Below are 19,413 nucleotides of genomic sequence, written 5' to 3'. Positions count from 1 at the left end.
CAGTGCTCCATCAAGTACTGTCTTTTACAAAAAAAATCAAAGTTATTATTTAAATAAAGTCTTTGCGATACCAACACAACGTTTGGATTATTTGGACGGTTACTGCACGTTGCCCACTGTGGGTTTCCATGGCATCAAACATCAACAAACTACAGACTTACATTCAATTGGACGACTGAAGAATGACGATGGTGTACAAGTTGAGTCAACAATGATATAAAAACGACACAACCTCAACGCGTCATCAAGGATTCAGGCCATTTCAGTCAGGTAGGTCAAAATATCAACTGACACCAATTTACCTATTTACTTATTACCTATAATTATTTACCTAATTACCTATTTTTACCTTTTATTCTTGCATGTTACTAACTGAGATGATTTGCAGGCCCATCGAACTATGACACCAGAAGACAATGACAACAGAACCGACGCCGTCTTTTCCTGTAAACCTTATTTTTCCTGTGTTTTATTAAGAATATTTCCTTACTTGATATGTATTATCATCATATTTGGAAACCTCCTCATAATCATATCTGTGGTTTATTTCAAACAGCTTCACACCGCTACTAATTATCTCATTCTCTCCCTGGCGGTGGCCGACTTACTCGTCGGCGTTTTAATCATTCCTCTCAGCAGGGAATTCACTATTGACTACTGTACGAGTCACGGAGGTTTGGGTTGCACCGCGCAGACATGCATCAGCGTGTCACTGACCACAGCTTCGATTCTGAACCTAATGTGTATTTCTATAGATCGATATTACGCAGTGTGTAAACCTCTAACTTATAAAACGACAATCACAGTCCGTGTTGTTGTGGTCATGGTCTTGCTGAGTTGGGGTTTTTCAATTCTACTCTCTATTGGTTTTGTGGTTGCGGAATTAAACTACCGCAGATGTGGTGAAAAGTGCTTTATTGGTGTTTTAATTATAAATGTTTCCGGACCTATTTTTACTTTTTATCTTCCTATGGTGATAATAATATGTATTTATGTGAAGATTTTTCTTGTGGCACAGAAACAGGCATGCAGCATCGAAAATGCAAGCAGGACCTCAGGACCAACTGTTCGCAAGATGGAGAGAAAGGCTACAAAAACTTTAGCTATTGTTATGGGTGCCTTCCTCATTTGTTGCGGTCCTTTTTTTACAGTTTGGATGTTTTTTTTCATTAAGAAGAAGTCAGTGCTATTTACAACTGTGGAAGTTATGTCCTGGATGCAAATGTCAAACTCAATGGTCAACCCGTTTATTTATGCTTTCTTTTACAGCTGGTACAGGTCTGCTTTTAAAATACTTATATCTGTAAAAATTCTTCAAGGTGATTTTTCAAACACCAGGCTTTCGTGATAGACTCAGAATATGTTGTCTGCATGTGACTGGTCAACTGTATGACATACTGCAGGGGTCTCAAACACATGAAATGTGGCCCGCAGGACACTAGTTTGAGGCCCCCGCCTTGATATGAAATATGGATGCTGTATGGTATCATGTACCCAGAATTTTTTTTTTACGTTTGATTAATGTTCATGTTAAAGGTTAAATAACTGTTAATAGTTATCCTCCCTATCCGTGTGGAAGTGGTAAGTTTTTGGCTATTTAAGTTTAAAGGAAATAACTTGAAGGCTACCGTTTAGGTCACTAGCTCTCTAGTTTGCGAGTTAGCATGTGTCTCAAGACCCTGCAGTTGCGCAATATGTTGTAAATAAAAAGAGTATAAATGTGACTATAGTCGTGTTTTGTCATGTCTACAGGGCTCTAATAATGCTTTGTTCATTTTAATCTGAAAAAAATAATTTGTCTACCCACCAACTATAAGTTTTTATTATTTGCCGTTTTATTATTATTATATTTATTTATTTATTACTGATTCATTTTCTTTATTCTTGATTTGTTTATATATGTTTAATCTTATTTTGTGCAGAAAAATAAAAAGTAAGATATTTGAGAACAGTGGAATGTTTTATCAGAGCTTTTCTTGTAGATAATTGGAACCAAAGCGAAGTTTTTTTAATTTTTTTTGTTTTTAATAAATATGTTTTTTTGTTTTTTTTTTTGGAAAACCTGATGCAGCCCAGTCTCACCCAGACCCGAGCTCCAGTGGCCCCCAAGTAAATTGAGTTTGAGACCCCTGACATAATGGCTTCGGTCTTCTGAGGGGGAAAGGGATGGGGTTCTCCAAGATATTTACATTTAAAAAATGGAAATTCCATGTTTGCAATTACATTATTGAGGTATACAAAATATGCACATATGTAATAATGACAGAGTACAAGTCACCCCCAACCAGGAAAAGCACCACATCTCATTAAGAAGACCATGTGACCATGTGTTTTTTTTTTTTTTTGCCCAGGTTTGTTCATCTGGCTTTTTTGTGTCACAAAATAAATAAATAAAGGTATTTTGGATGCATGCCTGCCATGTTTATTTGTTTCTTCCTTGTGTATACAAATGTATGTTGGTTGTTTATTATTATTATTATTTTTTTTTTACTTAAACTTCCCACCAGCCAAGATTTTGGACCGGTCCACACAAAAATTGGTATCCACTTTGTCAGATTAGTAAATAGTTGTATCCAGACGGGAACTGATCGATGTAATACACAAGCACCAATCACCAGCCAGCCAATCACAGCGCAAATATAGACAAGCGTTCACACTCACCTTCATACCCATGGACAATTTGGAGTCGCTAATTAAACTAGCATGTTTTTGGAATGGCCGAGGGTGGGATTGAAATCGGTTCTCCTAGCTGTGAGGTCTGCGCGCTAACCACTCGACCGCCGTGCAGCCCGCCTTGATACCAATCAATGATAAATATATCATATTTGACTGAGGCGACTACCTAAACAAAAAAATAAGGCCAACTATGTTACATACACAGTTAATACGGTTAAGGTTTCTATAGGGTTAGGGTTAGGGTGCGTTCTTTCAGGAAAATATCGGTTCCCAACTAAAAAAAATTTTTTGTGGGAAAAGCTACATTTCAAGCATAATTTTCTCTCATTAGAAAAAAGATTGTTCCTGACTTTTTTAAACGTTTTTACGTAAAACAACCCTCGTGAGGTTAAGCGGTAGAAAATAAATGAATGAATAAATATTTGAATATTTGAGTGAGGAGACCATTGTTACACAGTAATAGGGTTAAGGTTTCTATAGTACCTAAAGTCAACAAAGCATTTTCCCAAGTTCAATTGATCAGTTGAAGGATTGAATATATTATGCTAATTAGCCAAATGTTGATATAAATCAAGCTAACACGCTGTCACATGCTTCTGAAGGACATCAATGTGTCTTCATACCAAGCAGGTAAACCCAACTGTTAATTTTTATCCCTGGTGCGTTCTTTCAGGAAAATATCAGTTCCCAACTAAAAACATTTTTTTGTGGGAAAAGCTACATTTCAAGCATAATTTTCTCTTATTGGAAAAAAAAACGATTTTTTACGTTTTTATGTAAAATGACCCTCGTGAGGATAAGCGGTAGAAAATGAATGAATGAATGAATATTTGAATATTTGAGTGAGGAGACCATTGTTACACAGTAATAGGGTTAAGGTTTCTGTAGTACCTAAAGTCAACAAAACATTGTCCCAAGTTCTATTGGACAGTTGAAGGATGAATATATTATGCTAATTAGCCAAATGTTGTTATAAAACAAATGTACACGCTGTCACATGCTTCTGAAGGACACACTTCGTACCGAGCAGGTAAACCCAACTGAAACGAGTAAATCATTTTACAAAAATATTCATAACTTTTAATGTAGTTGATTTGCAGGTATCCAGGAACATGGCATCGGAGGTCGTCGTCAACGGAACCGATGTCATACATCCTTGTTATGAGTTCCATCATCTGTATTATGTACTGTCAAAAACCCATTCCTTACAGTGTGTTTTATTGAACATATTTCTGTCTTTATTATCCATTATTATCATATGCGGAAACCTTCTCATCATCATCTCTGTGCTTTATTTCAAACAGCTTCACACTCCTACTAATTATCTCATTCTTTCTCTAGCGGTGGCTGATTTATTTGTCGGGGTTTTGGTGTTTCCGCTCAGCATCGAATTCACCGTCACTTATTGCGTGTATGAAGAGGAATTGCTTTGCAAAGTGCGAAGCAGCATCGACGTAACACTTAGCACCGCTTCTATTTTACATTTATGTTGTATTTCTATAGATAGATATTATGCAGTGTGTAAACCTCTGATGTATAGAACTACAATCACCGTTCATGTTGTCGGGGTCATGATATTGATGAGCTGGTGTTTATCGATTTTAGTCGCCATCGGTTTTTTGGTTGCGGAATTAAACTATGCCAAATGCGGAGAAGAATGTTATATTGATGTTTTGATTGCAAATGTCGCCGGACTTATTTGTTCCTTTTACTTTCCTGTGAGTATAATGTTATGTATTTATGTAAAGATATTTCTTGTCGCACAGAAACAGGCACGCAGCATCGAAAACGCTAACCATCAAAGCAGGACGCCAAGAGCAACAGTCAGTAAAATGGAGAGGAAGGCTACTAAAACTTTAAGTATAGTTATGGGTGTTTTTTTAATATGTTGGAGTCCTTTCTTTCTGTACTTTTTGGTTCAAATTTTAAACCAGGTTTTGGTACCGATAGCAGTTGTCGAAACACTAAACTGGTTGGCTTTGACTAATTCAATGCTTAATCCGTTCATTTATGCTTTCTTTTACAGCTGGTTCCAGTCTGCTTTTAAAATGATTATATTAGGGAAACTATTCCGAGAAAATTTTTCTCGAACCGGACTTCACTGACAAGTAATAAGATCAGTTCTAATCAGGTTCATTATAAGATTTTTGACTCTTAAAGGACACTGTACTCCCAAGTCTAAGAACGAGCAATCCTTCATGTTCATGTACGGACTTTTGTGTGTAAATAATTAATAACAAACAAGCTTTTGTTTTGGATAAATACAATAAGGTAGACTGGCTAAGGTCTTGACCGGCATTGAAATAGAAGTGTTTTGGTGAAATTAAAAACTCCTTCCTTCCTTGTGTATACAAATGTATGTTGGTTATTATTATTATTATTTTTTTTTTTTTTTACTTAAACTTCCCACCATCCGAAATTTTGGACCGGTCCACACCAAAAATTTGCATCCACCTTTGTCAGATTAGTAAATAGTTGTATCCAAAGGGGAACTGATCGATGTAATACACAAGCACCAATCACCAGCCAGCCAATCACAGGGCACATATAGACAAACAACCATTCACACTCACATTCATACCTATGGACAATTTGGAGTGGCTAATTAAACTAGCATGTTTTTGGAATGGCCGAGGGTGGGATTGAAGGGTGAGGTCTGCGCGCTAACCACTTGACCGCCGTGCAGCCCGCCTTGATACCAATCAATGATAAATATATCATATTTGACTGAGGCTACGACCTAAACAAAAAAATAAGGCCAATTATTTTACATACACAGTTAATAGGGTTAAGGTTTCTATAGTACCGAAAGTCAACAAAACATTTTCCCAAGTTCTATTGGACAGTTGAAGTATGAATATATTATGCTAATTAGCCAAATGTTGCTATAAATCAAGCTAACACGCTGTCACATGCTTCTGAAGGACACACATTGATGTTTCATCAAGCAGGTAAACCCAACTGTTACATTTTATCCCTGGTGCGTTCTTTCAGGAAAATATCAGTTCCCAACTAAAAACATTTTTTTGTGGGAAAAGCTAAATTTCAAGCATAATTAGCATAAGCGGTAGAAAATGAATGAATATTTGAATATTTGAGTGAGGAGACCATTGTTACTCAGTAATATGGTTAAGGTTTCTATGGTACCTAAAGTCAACAAAACATTGTCCAAAAATTCTATTGGACAGTTGAAGGATGAATATATTATGCTAATTAGCCAAATGTTGTTATAAAACAAATGTACACACTGTCACATGCTTCTGAAGGACACACTTTGTACCAAGCAGGTAAACCCAACTGTTAAATTTTATCCCTGGTGCTTACTTTCAGGAAAATATCAGTTCCCAACTAAAAACATTTTTTGTGGGAAAAGCTACATTTCAAGCATAATTTTCTCTCATTAGAAAAAAAAAGATTTTTTTTACGTTTTTACGTAAAACGACCCTTGTGAGGATAAGCTGTAGAAAATGAATGAATATTTGAATATTTGAATATTTGAGTGAGGAGACCATTGTTACACAGTAATAGGGTTAAGGTTTCTATAGTACCTAAAGTCAACAAAACATTGTCCAAAAATTCTATTAATTTTATCCCTGGTGCGTTCTTTCAGGAAAATATCAGTTCCCAACTAAAAACTTTTTTTTTTTTTTTTGTGGGAAAAGCTAAATTTCAAGCATAATTTTCTCTCATTAGAAAAAAAAAGATTTTTTTACGTTTTTACGTAAAACGACCCCTGTGAGGATAAGCGCTAGAAAATGAACGAATATTTGAATATTTGAGTGAGGAGACCATTGTTACACAGTAATAGGGTTAAGGTTTCTATGGTACCTAAAGTCAACAAAACATTTCCCAAAGTTCTATTGGACAGTTGAAGTATGACTATATTATGCTAATTAGCCAAATGTTGTTATAAAACAAATGTACACACTGTCACATGCTTCTGAAGGACACACTTCGCACCGAGCAGGTAAACCCAACTGAAACGAGTAAATCATTTTACAAAAATATTCATAACTTTTAATGTAGTTGATTTGCAGGTATCCAGGAACATGGCATCGGAGGTCGTCGTCAACGGAACCGATGTCATACATCCTTGTTATGAGTTCCATCATCTGTATTATGTACTGTCAAAAACCCATTCCTTACAGTGTGTTTTATTGAACATATTTCTGTCTTTATTATCCATTATTATCATATGCGGAAACCTTCTCATCATCATCTCTGTGCTTTATTTCAAACAGCTTCACACTCCTACTAATTATCTCATTCTTTCTCTAGCGGTGGCTGATTTATTTGTCGGGGTTTTGGTGTTTCCGCTCAGCATCGAATTCACCGTCACTTATTGCGTGTATGAAGAGGAATTGCTTTGCAAAGTGCGAAGCAGCATCGACGTAACACTTAGCACCGCTTCTATTTTACATTTATGTTGTATTTCTATAGATAGATATTATGCAGTGTGTAAACCTCTGATGTATAGAACTACAATCACCGTTCATGTTGTCGGGGTCATGATATTGATGAGCTGGTGTTTATCGATTTTAGTCGCCATCGGTTTTTTGGTTGCGGAATTAAACTATGCCAAATGCGGAGAAGAATGTTATATTGATGTTTTGATTGCAAATGTCGCCGGACTTATTTGTTCCTTTTACTTTCCTGTGAGTATAATGTTATGTATTTATGTAAAGATATTTCTTGTCGCACAGAAACAGGCACGCAGCATCGAAAACGCTAACCATCAAAGCAGGACGCCAAGAGCAACAGTCAGTAAAATGGAGAGGAAGGCTACTAAAACTTTAAGTATAGTTATGGGTGTTTTTTTAATATGTTGGAGTCCTTTCTTTCTGTACTTTTTGGTTCAAATTTTAAACCAGGTTTTGGTACCGATAGCAGTTGTCGAAACACTAAACTGGTTGGCTTTGACTAATTCAATGCTTAATCCGTTCATTTATGCTTTCTTTTACAGCTGGTTCCAGTCTGCTTTTAAAATGATTATATTAGGGAAACTATTCCGAGAAAATTTTTCTCGAACCGGACTTCACTGACAAGTAATAAGATCAGTTCTAATCAGGTTCATTATAAGATTTTTGACTCTTAAAGGACACTGTACTCCCAAGTCTAAGAACGAGCAATCCTTCATGTTCATGTACGGACTTTTGTGTGTAAATAATTAATAACAAACAAGCTTTTGTTTTGGATAAATACAATAAGGTAGACTGGCTAAGGTCTTGACCGGCATTGAAATAGAAGTGTTTTGGTGAAATTAAAAACTCCTTCCTTCCTTGTGTATACAAATGTATGTTGGTTATTATTATTATTATTTTTTTTTTTTTTTACTTAAACTTCCCACCATCCGAAATTTTGGACCGGTCCACACCAAAAATTTGCATCCACCTTTGTCAGATTAGTAAATAGTTGTATCCAAAGGGGAACTGATCGATGTAATACACAAGCACCAATCACCAGCCAGCCAATCACAGGGCACATATAGACAAACAACCATTCACACTCACATTCATACCTATGGACAATTTGGAGTGGCTAATTAAACTAGCATGTTTTTGGAATGGCCGAGGGTGGGATTGAAGGGTGAGGTCTGCGCGCTAACCACTTGACCGCCGTGCAGCCCGCCTTGATACCAATCAATGATAAATATATCATATTTGACTGAGGCTACGACCTAAACAAAAAAATAAGGCCAATTATTTTACATACACAGTTAATAGGGTTAAGGTTTCTATAGTACCGAAAGTCAACAAAACATTTTCCCAAGTTCTATTGGACAGTTGAAGTATGAATATATTATGCTAATTAGCCAAATGTTGCTATAAATCAAGCTAACACGCTGTCACATGCTTCTGAAGGACACACATTGATGTTTCATCAAGCAGGTAAACCCAACTGTTACATTTTATCCCTGGTGCGTTCTTTCAGGAAAATATCAGTTCCCAACTAAAAACATTTTTTTGTGGGAAAAGCTAAATTTCAAGCATAATTAGCATAAGCGGTAGAAAATGAATGAATATTTGAATATTTGAGTGAGGAGACCATTGTTACTCAGTAATATGGTTAAGGTTTCTATGGTACCTAAAGTCAACAAAACATTGTCCAAAAATTTTATTGGACAGTTGAAGGATGAATATATTATGCTAATTAGCCAAATGTTGTTATAAAACAAATGTACACACTGTCACATGCTTCTGAAGGACACACTTTGTACCAAGCAGGTAAACCCAACTGTTAAATTTTATCCCTGGTGCTTACTTTCAGGAAAATATCAGTTCCCAACTAAAAACATTTTTTGTGGGAAAAGCTACATTTCAAGCATAATTTTCTCTCATTAGAAAAAAAAAGATTTTTTTTACGTTTTTACGTAAAACGACCCTTGTGAGGATAAGCTGTAGAAAATGAATGAATATTTGAATATTTGAATATTTGAGTGAGGAGACCATTGTTACACAGTAATAGGGTTAAGGTTTCTATAGTACCTAAAGTCAACAAAACATTGTCCAAAAATTCTATTAATTTTATCCCTGGTGCGTTCTTTCAGGAAAATATCAGTTCCCAACTAAAAACTTTTTTTTTTTTTTTTTTTTGTGGGAAAAGCTAAATTTCAAGCATAATTTTCTCTCATTAGAAAAAAAAAGATTTTTTTACGTTTTTACGTAAAACGACCCTTGTGAGGATAAGCGCTAGAAAATGAACGAATATTTGAATATTTGAGTGAGGAGACCATTGTTACACAGTAATAGGGTTAAGGTTTCTATGGTACCTAAAGTCAACAAAACATTTCCCAAAGTTCTATTGGACAGTTGAAGTATGACTATATTATGCTAATTAGCCAAATGTTGTTATAAAACAAATGTACACACTGTCACATGCTTCTGAAGGACACACTTCGCACCGAGCAGGTAAACCCAACTGAAACGAGTAAATCATTGCAAAAATATTCACAACTTTTAATGTAGTTGATTTGCAGGTATCCAGGAACATGGCATCGGAGGTCGTCGTCAACGGAACCGATGTCATACATCCTTGTTATGAGTTCCATCATCTGTATTATGTACTGTCAAAAACCCATTCCTTACAGTGTGTTTTATTGAACATATTTCTGTCTTTATTATCCATTATTATCATATGCGGAAACCTTCTCATCATCATCTCTGTGCTTTATTTCAAACAGCTTCACACTCCTACTAATTATCTTATTCTCTCTCTGGCGGCGGCCGACTTACTCGTAGGGGTTTCGGGGTTTCCTCTCAGTATTGAATTCAGCGTCACTTATTGCGTTTATCGACAGGAACTGTTCTGCAAAGTGCGAAGCAGCATCGATATAACGCTTAGCATTTCTTCTATTTTACATTTATGTTGTATTTCTATAGATAGATATTATGCAGTGTGTAAGCCTCTGATGTATAGAACTACAATCACCGTTCATGTTGTCGGGGTCATGATATTGATGAGCTGGTGTTTATCGATTTTAGTCTCCATCGGGTTTTTGGTTTCACAATTAAACTATGCAAAATGTGCGGGGAAATGTTATAGTGATGTTTTGATTGCATCTGTTTTAGGACTTATTTTCTCCTTTTATCTTCCTATGAGTATAATGTTATGTATTTATGTAAAGATATTTCTTGTCGCACAGAAACAGGCACGCAGCATCGAAAACGCTAACCATCATAGCAGGACTTCAAGAGCAACAGTCAGTAAAATGGAGAGAAAGGCTACTAAAACTTTAAGTATAGTTATGGGTGTTTTTTTAATATGTTGGATTCCTTTCTTTCTGTATTCTTCAATTTATGTTGGAAACCAACAGTTGATACCGATAGCAGTTGTCGAAGGACTGACTTGGTTGGCTTTGACTAATTCAATGCTCAATCCGTTTATTTATGCTTTCTTTTACAGCTGGTTCCAGTCTGCTTTTAAAATGATAATAACGGGAAAAATATTCCATAGGGATTTTTCTAGCACCAAACTTCAATAACATGGAGTTATCGATCAGAATTAATGCATATACAGAAATAGATCTGGATACCAGGAAGTGTGTTTAAATATTTCTCAGCATGTGAACCCGTGTTTTTCGCAAACAATATTATATTCAGCAAAGAAAATATAAAATAAAATCATATTTACATAGACCAACATATGGACTCAGACATATGTTTCGGTTCTTTTGAGACAATAATTAGCAAATCATTTTCATTCAATGCTTAAAACATCTGAATGGTACAATGTGCACCAATAATGCAAATTATTACCTTTTAATGCTAATATAAAGCCGAGAATTACCTGAATGATAATAACAGGAAAAATATTCCAAGTTGATTTTTCTAGCACCAAACTTCACTAACATGGAGTTATTAATCAGAATTAATGCAGATACCGAGATGTGTATTGTATGTATTTCAAATTCATTGTAGGGCTGTCAAAGATAATAAGGAGTTAATACGGAATTCCCTTTTTTGAGCCAAAAACGGGATATTTAGCAGATATAGTCTTAATACCGATTTCCGAACTCACACGGAAGATGAAGCTTTATTGTCTTTACAAAAGGGGGTACAATGAGATTTTACTACTCGGTTCTAGTCATTGATTGCATGCTATACTCATTAAAATATGAAATCCTATAAATGTTTGGGTGGTTTCAGTTAAAGCAGACACTGTTTTTTTTCAACTGTGTGATTTTGACAAAGATCAGATCACATTTGATGGGTGATTTTATGCAGAAATGTGAGAAGGTTCGGATACTTTTTCATACCACTGTATTTATTAGAAATTTATTATGTTTATTATGTCAAAAAAAGAACAAAATGTTGCATGACTTGCGGGGTCACACGTCCACTCTGCTGAAGTTTCCAGACCAGGACAAGTGTGATAAAGTGTGTGTGTGTCTGTAAAAGTCAATATTTATTTTTCTAACGTCCTAATGTCACTTACTTGTTTGGTGTTTTTGCAAACCTTTATTTATACTATTAGTCAAAATGATGATTTTGTTAATTATTTGCTTGAAGAGAATGCTTTTGGAGTGATGGACAGTTTACATTACTAATGTCGACTTGTTGTATATATTTTGTGTTGAGCTGTTTATAAAAATAAAGCAACATGTTATTCGGTCTTGTTTTTGGATTGGTGTTCTAACCACTTTAAAATGATCTTTCAAAGGTACACTGAGTATTGATCTGCAATTAATTGTGATTTAATCAGGTTAAAGATTTTAATCGATTCAAAAATGTTTCACTTCCCGTGTTTCAGTGTCACCTTATTCTAATGAGTAGGGAAACGAGTAGAAAAAACGCAGCAATAGATATCTTTCACAGTGATGAAAGCAAAAAACAAAAAATGTAAGAAAAATGAAAAATTCGCAAATTGTTGTAAAAAAAATAATAATACGAAAAAAGCACCCTACTATAGACAAATATGAGTACTGATCGTAATCAGCACATTGGTATGCTGCAATTAACTATGATTAATTACAATTTAACTATGGAAAAAATGTGATTAATCAGGTTAAAGATTTTAATCAATTCAAACATTTTTCACTTCCCGTGTTTCAGTGTCACCTTTTTTAATGAGTAGGGAAACGAGTAGAAAGCACATAGCAATAGATATCTTCCACAGTGATGAAAACAAAAAACAAAAAATGAAACAAAAAAAAGCCAAATTCTCAAATTTTAGAGAAAAAAATCTTACGAAAAAAGCACCCCACTATAGACAAATGTGAGTACTGATTGTAATCAGCACATTGGTATGCTGCAATTAAATGTGATTAATTACAACTTCACTGTGGACAACATGTGATTAATCAGGTTAAAGATTTTAATCGCTTGAAAGCTTTAAGTGTCACCTTTTTCTAAGGAGTAGGGAATCAAAAAAAAAAGCCAAATTCTCAAATTGTCAAGAAAAAAATCATCGCACATTGGTATGCTGCAATTAAATGTGATTAATTACAACTTCACTGTGGACAACATGTGATTAATCAGGTTAAAGATTTTAATCGATTGAAAGCTTGTTCACTTCCCTTTTTCTAATGAGTAGAAAAGCCAAATTCTCAAATTGTCGAGAAAAAAATCATCGCACATTGATATGCTGCAATTCACTGTGATTAATTACAACTTCAATGTGGATAACATGTGATTAATCAGGTTAAAGATTTTAATCGATTGGAAGCTTTAAGTGTCACCTTTTTCTAATGAGTAGGGAATCAAAAAAAGCCAAATTCTCAAATTGTCGAGAAAAAAAATCATCGCACATTGATATGCTGCAATTAACTGTGATTAATTACAACTTAACAATGGAAAAAATGTGATTAATCAGGTTAATAATAATAATAGTTTTTACCACTTTAGTATATAACTTTAGTTATATTCAAGTTTATTAATTTTTCTGTTATTAATAAATGCGTTTTTTGGTTTTTTTTTTGGAAAACCTGATGCGGCCCAGTCTCGCCCAGACCCGAGCTCCAGTGACCCCCCAAGTAAATTGAGTTTGAGACCCCTGTTCTAGATAAATGTAAACACAAAGTCATCAGTATGACCCAAGGTTTTAATGGAAGTAAATTCACTCATATAATTTTTATATTATATCACCAGGCTCAGAAATGCCCAACAAGCACTCCTTGTCTCAATTTATTTTTTGGTAATTTTTAACTCACTGACTATACATAAATCCATAATTGTGAGAATATCATCCAAACAAAAACTAAGACAACGTCCACACAGTAATGGGGTCAGCGTTTCTATAGTATCTAATGTCAACAAAACCATATCTTACATTCTATTGGATAACTCAATATGAATATATTAGACTACGATAATAAGACAAATCCTGATATATAAAAATGTTTTACACACTGTTCCTCGCGTCATATCAACACATTAATGATTCATCAGCGCAGGTAAGATGAACCGAAACTAGTAGATGATTATATTCATGTTATATGTTCCCTAACCGAGCTGATTTCCATCCAGGATCATGGCAACGGAGGTCGCCGTCAACCGAACCGATGTCATACATCCATGTTACGGAAAAATCTATTCCTTACAATGTGTTTTATTGAACATATTTCTGTCTTTATTATCTATTATTATCATATGCGGAAACTTTCTCATTATCATCTCTGTGGTTTATTTTAAACAGCTTCACACTCCTACTAATTATCTCATTCTTTCTCTAGCGGTGGCTGATTTATTTGTCGGGGTTTTGGTGTTTCCGCTCAGCATCGAATTCACCGTCACTTATTGCGTCTATGAAGAGGAATTGCTTTGCAAAGTGCGAAGCAGCATCGATATAACGCTTAGCACCGCTTCTATTTTACATTTATGTTGTATTTCTATAGATAGATATTATGCAGTGTGTAAGCCTTTGATGTATAGAACTACAATCACTGTTCATGTTGTCGGAGTTATGATATTGATGAGCTGGTGTTTATCGATTTTAGTCTCTATGGGATTTTTGGTTGCGGAATTAAACTATGCAAAATGTGGAGAAGAATGTTATATTGATATTTTAATTGCATCTGTTTTAGGACTTATTTGTTGCTTTTATCTTCCTATGAGTATAATGTTATGTATTTATGTAAAGATATTTCTTGTCGCACAGAAACAGGCACGCAGCATCCGAAACGCTAACCATCAAAGCAGGACGCCAAGAGCAACAGTCAGTAAAATGGAGAGGAAGGCTACTAAAACTTTAAGTATAGTTATGGGTGTTTTTTTAATATGTTGGAGTCCTTTCTTTCTGTATTCTTGTATTAATATCGGAAACCAGGTTTTGATCCCGATAGCAGTTGTGGAAACACTTTCCTGGTTGGCTCTGACTAATTCAATGCTGAATCTGTTTATTTATGCTTTCTTTTACAGCTGGTTCCAGTCTGCTTTTAAAATGATAATAACAGGAAAAATATTCCATAGGGATTTTTCTAGCACCAACCTTCACTAACATGGAGTTATTAATCAGAATTAATGCATATACAGAAATAGATCTGGATACCGGGAAGTGTGTTTAAATATTTCTCAGCATGTGATTCCGTGTTTTTTGCAAACAATATTATATTCAGCAGAGAAAATATAAAATAAAATCATATTTACACAGACCAACATATGGACTCAGACAACAGTTGGTTCATCGTTTCGGTTCTTTTGAGACAATAATTAGCAAATCATTTTCATGCAATGCTTAAAAATGTCTGACTGGTAGAATGTGCACCAATTATGCAAATTATTACCTTTTAATGCTAATATAAAGCCGAGAATTACTGGTGTTTGATAATATAGTGAGTGAGACGACTATCGAAACAAAAACAAACCGCCTCTCGCCCGAAGACAGCTGGGATAGGCTCCAGCACCAATGTGATGCTCGTGAGGATATGAGGTAGAAAATTTATGAATTAATTAATATTAAAGCAAGGGCTGCATAGTGGATTAGTGGTTATTGTGCAGGCCTCACAGCTTGAAGACCCAAGTTCAATTCCACCCTTGGCCATCTCTGTGTGGAGTTTGCATGTTCTCCACGTGCTGCGTGGGTTTTCTCCGCAACCATCGTGAGGATAAGCGGTAGAAAATGAATGAATGAATGAATTTTAGAGCCCTCTAGACATGAAGTAACACCCCTATAGTGAACTTTATACTCATATTACCCAATATAGTAGACATAATAAGACAAAATAAGATGTTTTTTACACTGCATGGCGGATGAGTGATTAGCACGAGGGCCTCACAGCTAGGAGACCCGAGTTCAATTCCACCCTCGGGCATCTCTGTGTGGAGTTTGCATGTTCTCCCCGTGCATGCGTGGGTTTTCTCCGGGTATTCCGGTTTCCTCATCCCACATTCCAAAAACATGCTAGGTTAATTAGCGACTCCAAATTGTCCATAGGTATGAATGTGAGTGTGAATGGTTCTTTGTCTATATGTGCCCTGTGATTTTAATCCTTATATAATAGTTTTAATCCTGCTAACCGAGTATGAAGTGTCCATTAGCTAACTGGAATAATTCCATAATGTCCCAACTCTAAAAGAACTACTACCCCCTTCTGAAAAGTACTTTGAATACACAAATGCATACAACCATCAATACCCTCGCACTGTAAGGCTTTCAGGCACAATTGTATCATTCTCTCTTTTATTGTGTCTATCAAGAAGAACCGATAATAAATTAATTAATCACACAAGAAGTCTCGATATAATGCCATGTGCATGTGTGTCTGTTTTCATTAGCCACGTTTACATGGACCCAAATATTCCAATTCCATTCGGTTTATTTGCTCAAACGGAAAGAATGTAACCTTTGTATACACCACATTCCCAAAGAAAAGTGCCAATCCGAATGAATATATAATGGGATTCCCAGGGGTGGAATATTCCTTTCCCCAATCCGATTGAGGTATCTTGTACCCGCTCAAACGGAAAGTTGTCAGACTGCGTTCTTCTTTGTGGTGTTTTTCTTCTTCTGTTGTTTATTGGCGGTTGGCAAGCAGCTTTGGTGTGCATTAGCGCCATCTGTGGAACAGAATCTAAACCCTTCTATACGCCAGTTTTTCTTCAAAATAAAAGATATATCTATATAAAACATGTCCACAGTTTAATTCATTACTTTAAAATTTACTTTGATCTTTTCCCGGGTGCATTCTTTCAGGAAAATATTAGTTCCCCACTAAAACTTTTTTTTCTTTGTTTACCAAGCAGGTAAACCCAACTGTTAAATTTGATCCCAGGTGCGTTCTTTCAGGAAAATATTAGTTCCCAACTAAAAACTTTTTTTTTTGTTTTTTTTTTGTTTTGTTTGTTTACCAAGCAGGTAAACCCAACTGTTAAATTTGATCCCGGGTGCGTTCTTTCAGGAAAATATTAGTTCCCAACTAAAAACTTTTTTTTTTGTTTTTTTTTTGTTTTGTTTTGTTTACCAAGCAGGTAAACCCAACTGTTAAATTTTATCCCTGGTGCGTTCTTTCAGGAAAATATCAGTTCCCAACTAAAAACATTTTTTTTTTTGTGGGAAAAGCTACATTTCAAACATAATTTTCTCTCATTAGAAAAAAAGATTGTTTCTGCCTTTTTTACATTTTTACGTAAAACGACCCTTGTGAGTATAAGTGGTAAAAAATGAATGAATGAATGAATATTTGAATATTTGAGTGAGGAGACCATTGTTACACAGTAATCGGGTTAAGGTTTCTATGGTACCTAAAGTCAACAAAACATTGTCCAAAGTTCTACTGGACAGTTGAAGGCTGAATATATTATGCTAATTAGCCAAATGTTCGTCACACTTCGTACCGAGCAGGTAAACCCAACTGTTAAATTTTATCCCTGGTGCGTTCTTTCAGGAAAATATCAGTTCCCAACTAAAAACTTTTTTTTGTGGGAAAAGCTACATTTCAAGCATAATTTTCTCTCATTAGAAAAAAAATATTGTTTTTTACATTTTACGTAAAACAACCCTCGTGAGGATAAGCGGTAAAAAAATGAATGAATGTTTGAATATTTGAGTGAGGAGACCATTGTTACACAGTAATAGGGTTAAGGTTTCTATGGTACCTAAAGTCAACAAAACATTGTCCAAAAATTCTATTGGACAGTTGAAGTATGAATATATTATGCTAATTAGCCAAATGTTGCTATAAAACAAATGTACACACTGTCACATGCTTCTGAAGGACACACTTCGTACCGAGCAGGTAAACCCAACTGAAACGAGTAAATCATTTTACAAAAATATTCATAACTTTTAATGTAGTTGATTTGCAGGTATCCAGGAACATGGCATCGGAGGTCGTCGTCAACGGAACCGATGTCATACATCCTTGTTATGAGTTCCATCATCTGTATTATGTACTGTCAAAAACCCATTCCTTACAGTGTGTTTTATTGAACATATTTCTGTCTTTATTATCCATTATTATCATATGCGGAAACCTTCTCATCATCATCTCTGTGCTTTATTTCAAACAGCTTCACACTCCTACTAATTATCTCATTCTTTCTCTGGCGGTGGCCGACTTACTCGTAGGGGTTTCGGGGTTTCCTCTCAGTATCGAATTCAGCGTCACTTATTGCGTGTATCAAAAAGAACTGCTTTGTCAAATACGGAACATTATCGATATAACACTTAGCACCGCTTCTATTTTACATTTATGTTGTATTTCTATAGATAGATATTACGCAGTTTGTAAGCCTTTGATGTATAGATCTATAATCACTGATCGTGTTGTCGGGGTTATGATATCGATGAGCTGGAGTCTTTCCGGTCTTGTTGCAGTTCGATTTGTGGTTACACGTATAAACTATGCAAAATGTGGAGAGAAATGTTATAATGATATTTTAATTGCATCAGTTTTGGGACTTATTTGTTCATTTTACCTTCCTGTGATCATAATGTTATGTATTTATGTAAAGATATTCCTTGTCGCACAGAAACAGGCACGCAGCATTGAAAACGCTAACCATCAAAGCAGGATGCTAAGAGCAACAGTCAGTAAAATGGAGAGGAAGGCTACTAAAACTTTGTCCATAGTCGTGGGTTTTTTCTTAATTTGTTGGAGTCCTTTCTTTCTGTATTCTTGTATTCGTCTCGGAAACCGGACGTTGATACCGATAGCATTTTTTGAAGGACTGACTTGGTTGGCTCTGACTAATTCAATGTTCAATCCGTTTATTTATGCTTTCTTTTACAGTTGGTTTCAGTCTGCTTTTAAAATGATAATAACGGGAAAAATATTCCAAGGGGATTTTTCTCACATAAAACTTCACTAACATGGAGTTATCGATCAGAAAGTCGATAAATAATTAATGTCGCTGCAAGCCATAACATAACATATACATTAATGTGTGTGTTATTCACAGAAAAATTAAATTAAATCAAAGCTGTTTTTACATAAAAATGACAGAATCAAAACCCACGTATGGTTTCAATGTAAGCTGGCAGAAAATACATGCAATTTTTCATTATTGCAACTTTTACATGGTACACAGAATGAATGGGAAAAGCTCAACACTTTATTAAAATGTGATTACTGTATTTCAAATTCACTGTACCAATATTTTTGCATTTTACTGTGTATGATGGTATGGGATTCATGTTTGAAAAAAGAGTAAGAAGATTATTTTTTATGTCATTTTTATGTTTAATATGCTGATACTTGTGTTTTCCACTGTGTCATTTCAAGGTTTGTTCATTTCCTGTTTCAGTGCCACCTTTTTTAATTAGTAGAGAACATAGATAACACATAACAAAACATAATCATAATGGTAATGATTTTATTTAATTTGAACATGCATCAGATTAAAATTGAATGCATTTATTTTATTTTATTTTATTTTATTTTATTTTATTTTATTTTATTTTATTTTATTTTATTTTATTTTATTTTATTTTATTTTATTTTATTTTATTTTATTTTATTTTTATTCATTCATTTTCTACCGCTTTTCCTTACGTGTGCTGGAGCCTATCCCAGCCATCTTCGGGCGAGAGGCAGGGTACACCCTGGACTGGTGGCCAGGGCACATATAGACAAACAACCATTCACACTCACATTCATACCTATGGACAATTTGGAGTCGCTAATTAATCTAGCATGTTTTTGGAATGTGGGAGGAAACCGGAGTACCCGGAGAAAACCCACGCATGCACGAGGAGAACATGCAAACTCCACACAGAGATGGCCGAGGGTGGAATTGAACCCTGGTCTCCTCCTTACAAATAAGCTGGCTGCAAAGATTTTAAGAACAAGTATTAAGAAGC

At 35.1% G+C, this 19,413-nt stretch overlaps 4 protein-coding genes across 4 annotated transcripts in view; 3 read left to right on the top strand and 1 right to left on the bottom strand.

Annotated features, from left to right (window-relative positions):
• LOC131129148 (adhesion G protein-coupled receptor F5-like) overlaps window positions 1–19,413 on the bottom strand; it is a 57,800-nt gene that overhangs the window by 34,413 nt on the left and 3,974 nt on the right. The window lies entirely within an intron of this gene.
• Window positions 3,557–6,281, top strand: LOC131129156 (trace amine-associated receptor 1-like). Its single transcript, XM_058072370.1, has one exon. The coding sequence runs from the start codon at window positions 3,789–3,791 to the stop codon at window positions 4,779–4,781; it is 993 nt and encodes a 330-aa protein (XP_057928353.1). The 5' UTR covers window positions 3,557–3,788; the 3' UTR covers window positions 4,782–6,281.
• LOC131129164 (trace amine-associated receptor 1-like) lies at window positions 6,724–8,848 on the top strand. The gene has a single exon (XM_058072381.1). The coding sequence runs from the start codon at window positions 6,726–6,728 to the stop codon at window positions 7,716–7,718; it is 993 nt and encodes a 330-aa protein (XP_057928364.1). The 5' UTR covers window positions 6,724–6,725; the 3' UTR covers window positions 7,719–8,848.
• LOC131129169 (trace amine-associated receptor 1-like) lies at window positions 17,430–18,422 on the top strand. The gene has a single exon (XM_058072393.1). It carries the CDS (start codon window positions 17,430–17,432, stop codon window positions 18,420–18,422), a length of 993 nt encoding a protein of 330 aa, XP_057928376.1.

Source organism: Doryrhamphus excisus, chromosome 1 (genome assembly GCF_030265055.1).
Source record: "Doryrhamphus excisus isolate RoL2022-K1 chromosome 1, RoL_Dexc_1.0, whole genome shotgun sequence".
NCBI lineage: Eukaryota > Metazoa > Chordata > Actinopteri > Syngnathiformes > Syngnathidae > Doryrhamphus > Doryrhamphus excisus.
The sequence above is the reverse complement of the archived record's forward strand: the minus strand, read 5'-3'. Positions and strand labels throughout refer to the sequence as shown.